Consider the following 3911-nt stretch of genomic DNA (forward strand, 5'->3'; position numbering starts at 1 on the left):
CGAGGCTAGAAACCCCAGCCAACTCCCTTACTCCACACTCTCGCTTGCCTCCGTTTCAGATATCCTCCCACGGAGGAAGCAATAAAACTTCACTCTACCTAGCCTCTATTTAAAATACCCTTGATAGAAAAATAAAATAAGCTTCCAGACCTTCTCTTCTCAACTCCAACAACCACCCCGGCCTTCTCCTTTCCTTTCCATTGTAAATTTGAACAAATAGTTGGCAAGAAAGGACTACCTGTACATTCTTTTACTATTATGTACTTAGTTTTATTTTATTTTTCTTCCTAGGTAAGAAAATTTATAAGACAACAATGAAAAAAGCATTTAACACTGATAAATATAAACTATATTCCTTCATAAGTCTTAAAGAGAGAACCATGATTTAATATTAATTTGGGGTTTTGTTTTTGGTGTTATTCTTTTTTGTGCTTTCAAGTCAGTCTTAACTCCTGGCAACTGCCTAGACCACGGGTGTCAAATTCGCCACGTCACGTGACGCAACGTAGCGCGACTCTTTTTGCATTGCTGGGAATAGGTGGGCGCAGCTTCGGTATGATGAAACTGGCTCGGGAGCCGGCAGTTTGACACCTCTGGCCTAGACAAATCCCTGAAATAATCTTGGCAAGGTTTTTCAGAAGTGGTTTGTTATTGCCTGCTTTCTAGGGGTGCTAGAAAGTGATTGGTCCAATATCATCCTGTTGGCTAAGGTGGGACTAGAACTCAGGGTCTCCTGGTTTCTACCCTAGTAGAAACCAAATTGAAAGTAAGAAGAAACAAAACTCTGAATCTATCTAAAAAAAAGTAAGTTTTATTCAAACAAATATTAAGCTTTGCTGTTACTAAAAATCTCCACCATATATTTAAACACATTTTATACCAACTTTACTACTGAAGATTGACCTACATCATCGCCCCAAGAGTAAACAGAACTTCTTTCAGTAGATGGGCCAGTGGTACAGCTCTGTATCCCTGACCAGGAGTTATTCAAATCTGTGGGTGTTGTTTGTCCGCTTGGTGAAAGTGATGAAACAGAAGCCCTGTTGATAGAAACAAAATTTAAATGTAATATTATGGATTAATAAAACATGACCAGTAGATCCCAAGGCAATAAAAGATTAATAATTAATCTGCATCTAATACTAGTGTAGCAAATACAGATGTTATTGGCTTACATGGCAAAAAGCAATGACTATTTCATTGGATAGTAGAATATATATTTGCATATTCATTTCCAAATGCCAACTTCAGTGACAGATTTGTTGTAAAGGAACAAATTTACATAAGTCTTACACTTACATGCTCTCCCAGGAGCCTCTCTCCTGGGCATCTATGGTGGAAGAGGAGCAGATGTCAGTAACACTGCTTCTACTCCCTGAGATATGCATTTTACAATTATGTAAATAATGTCATTATTTTCCCCAATATGGATGCTTGGCAATTTTATAAGTTGTTATAATTTTATTTTAGTTTTTACATTTTAAAGCCATGTAGAATTGCAGCTATGATTCTATAAATGAAATAAAATGAAATAAAAAATTAAAAAGTATTTTTTGTTCTTATAACAGATTTTGATATTGTGTACTATGGATTTATACAGCTAAGTAGTTATGTGTTATAGTCTTGGGAATACAATTAGCAAAATTAATGGAACTTCTAAGCCAGTGGTGGCAAACCTATGGCACGCAGAGGCGGCATGCAGAGCCCTCTCTGTGGGTATGCGGGCCGTCACCCCAGTCCTAGGCCTTCAGCTGGGTTTTATAAAACCTTTTCGCTTTAGGCCTCCACCACTATGTGCAAAAAAAAAGGTGCAATCAGTCAATTTCAACTTCTCGCGGGGCAAAAAAAAATATGCAAAGTTGGAATTGATTTATTGAACTTTTTAGTCCCACCCAGTCTGCCGTTACCACTGCAGCCAAGCCCAGCCAATGGGCCATACCCAGCCAATGGGCCATGCCCACCCGGCACCCAACGATGCATAAGTGGTTTTTGGGTTGCAGTTTGGGCACTCAGTCTCTAAAAGGTTCGCCGTCACTGTTCTAAGCAGTAGATAGGGAGGGAAGTATCTATCTATTCATCCATTTATGAGTTTAATAGGACTTTTTCTGGTAACTAGTTTGTAACTATATCATCCAAAACAGTCTTTCATATATAAATAAAGTTTTTCAGGTCTCTCTCTTGGATCTACTTTGATTCTTGGTAATTCTGTGGACTTCTCGGCAATAATTTGAACGTGTTTAGCCACCAGGATAGTTTTTAAACCCGTTAACCCGATCTACAGGAAGTTTGGCTATGAAGTGCCATGTCTGTCAGCAACCACAGGTGTAGAATGTTGTGGCATGTTAAACGCTAACAGGTTCATTCAGGTGTAGGCACATATACATATTCAGGACAAAGGAAAACTAATAAAGGTGAGGCCAAAAGTGCACAAGATGTTAATGTGTGACTGCTATTAAAGTAACAGAACCTGTTACTTACAGGAGTGTTAAAGGAGGGAATCTGACATTGTTTTAATTGTATCTTTGTTTCCTTTTATCTACTGGTGTCTGGAGGTGGAGGACATAAGATGAGCAGGATAGTGAAAGTGGCTTTGAGATCCAAGCCCAGCCATTTTTACAGTATATCAAGATCACATATGTAGAAAGTGGCAGGTCTTATATGATGCTGCTGCATCCACCTTCTTGCCCATTTTATTCCCCATTCCTACTGGGACCCTAATGCTTGTCCTTACTGAAGAAATAGATATTAAATCTATTTGTTCAAATATTTATAGTAAAATAGTCTCTTGGTTCCAGCACCAATTACAGGCCTCCAAAATACACTGTACATAGTGCTACGGATGTTTTAACAAGATCCATTTTGTGGAAGTTTCCTTTTAAGATCATTTTCAGTGCTAACTATACAGTGTTTCAGGCAAACATTTTTCACACACTAACCACCTGAATCTGGAACCATCTCATGCAAAGCATAGGTTTAACCCAGAACTATATTATATTTCAATGCTGTTATGTATTTCAAGTCACAGGAGGAAAATCATCCTTCTAGAGTTTGTGACTTTTTAATTTCCAGATAAATGTTCAAGCCACATTATGAATTGCTTTGAAAATGTTACACTGTTTAAAATTGCCATGCTAGATTGAGATGGCACGGGGAAGCAGAATGTTGAAGTGATGTGTTCTTTGAAGTAAAATCTGTCTTCTCATATCAACTTATTCTATGCATTTATTCACTTTTTAGCAATAAAATGAGATAAATATTAGCTAAATACTTAAATACTAAATACGATTTCAGAAGTTAATACATACAAGGAGTAGTTGTCAATTGCTTCTTGTACACTTTTTGTAAAAGGCGCTGGAAGGCAATATTCATTCTTTGCTTGGAAAGGATGGTCCACAAGTCCTTTTGACAGCCCTTTTCTGAAAGAATTAGATGCAATTAATTCTAATTTAGGCCTTTTTTCATTCATAACTGCACAATGTGCATTTTCTTTTACAGTTGATGAACACTATTATGGGCATATCTGATGACATCTCACCCCATGGTGACAGATGATCTCACCCGTTTCCTGCAGAGGTTAAACAGGAGCAGAGAAAACACTGACCCTTGAAGGGATCGAGGGTCAGATCTCTTGCTACATTCTTTGTCTTCCACCAGCAGCACACTAGACACTTGCTTCATCTCTCTCAGTTCATCCATATACCACAGGGCCCAATGAGATCCATGGGTCAGAGAGATTGCTTAGGCATAATCATATTTAAAACTTCAGCTACACTCCTATTCCAGGTGAAACTAGGATTTCAGCAGGTCTATGCAGTGGATCTTTAGTTATAACCCCCAGCTCCTTCTGAAATCCTCTGAGGTCCATCAGTCACTGAGGGAAGACCAATTAATAGGTCCCACCTCTCTGCAGA

General features: G+C 38.4%; 1 protein-coding gene across 1 annotated transcript in view; it reads right to left on the reverse strand.

Moving 5' to 3' along the window:
• The window catches only part of FAM149A (family with sequence similarity 149 member A), a 29727-nt gene extending 26031 nt beyond the window's left edge, over positions 1–3696 (reverse strand). Inside the window, exons 1-3 of the mRNA XM_015831774.1 lie at positions 3536–3696; positions 3306–3416; positions 908–1040 (exon numbers count right to left, since the gene is read on the reverse strand). Of these exons, the coding sequence (XP_015687260.1) occupies positions 908–1040; positions 3306–3416; positions 3536–3696 (405 nt within the window). The remainder of the gene's footprint in view (positions 1–907; positions 1041–3305; positions 3417–3535) is intronic.
• Between the last annotated feature and the right edge of the window lie 215 nt (positions 3697–3911).

Source organism: Protobothrops mucrosquamatus, unplaced genomic scaffold (assembly GCF_001527695.2).
Source record: "Protobothrops mucrosquamatus isolate PMUCROS unplaced genomic scaffold, P.Mucros_1.0 scaffold_280, whole genome shotgun sequence".
Lineage (NCBI taxonomy): Eukaryota > Metazoa > Chordata > Lepidosauria > Squamata > Viperidae > Protobothrops > Protobothrops mucrosquamatus.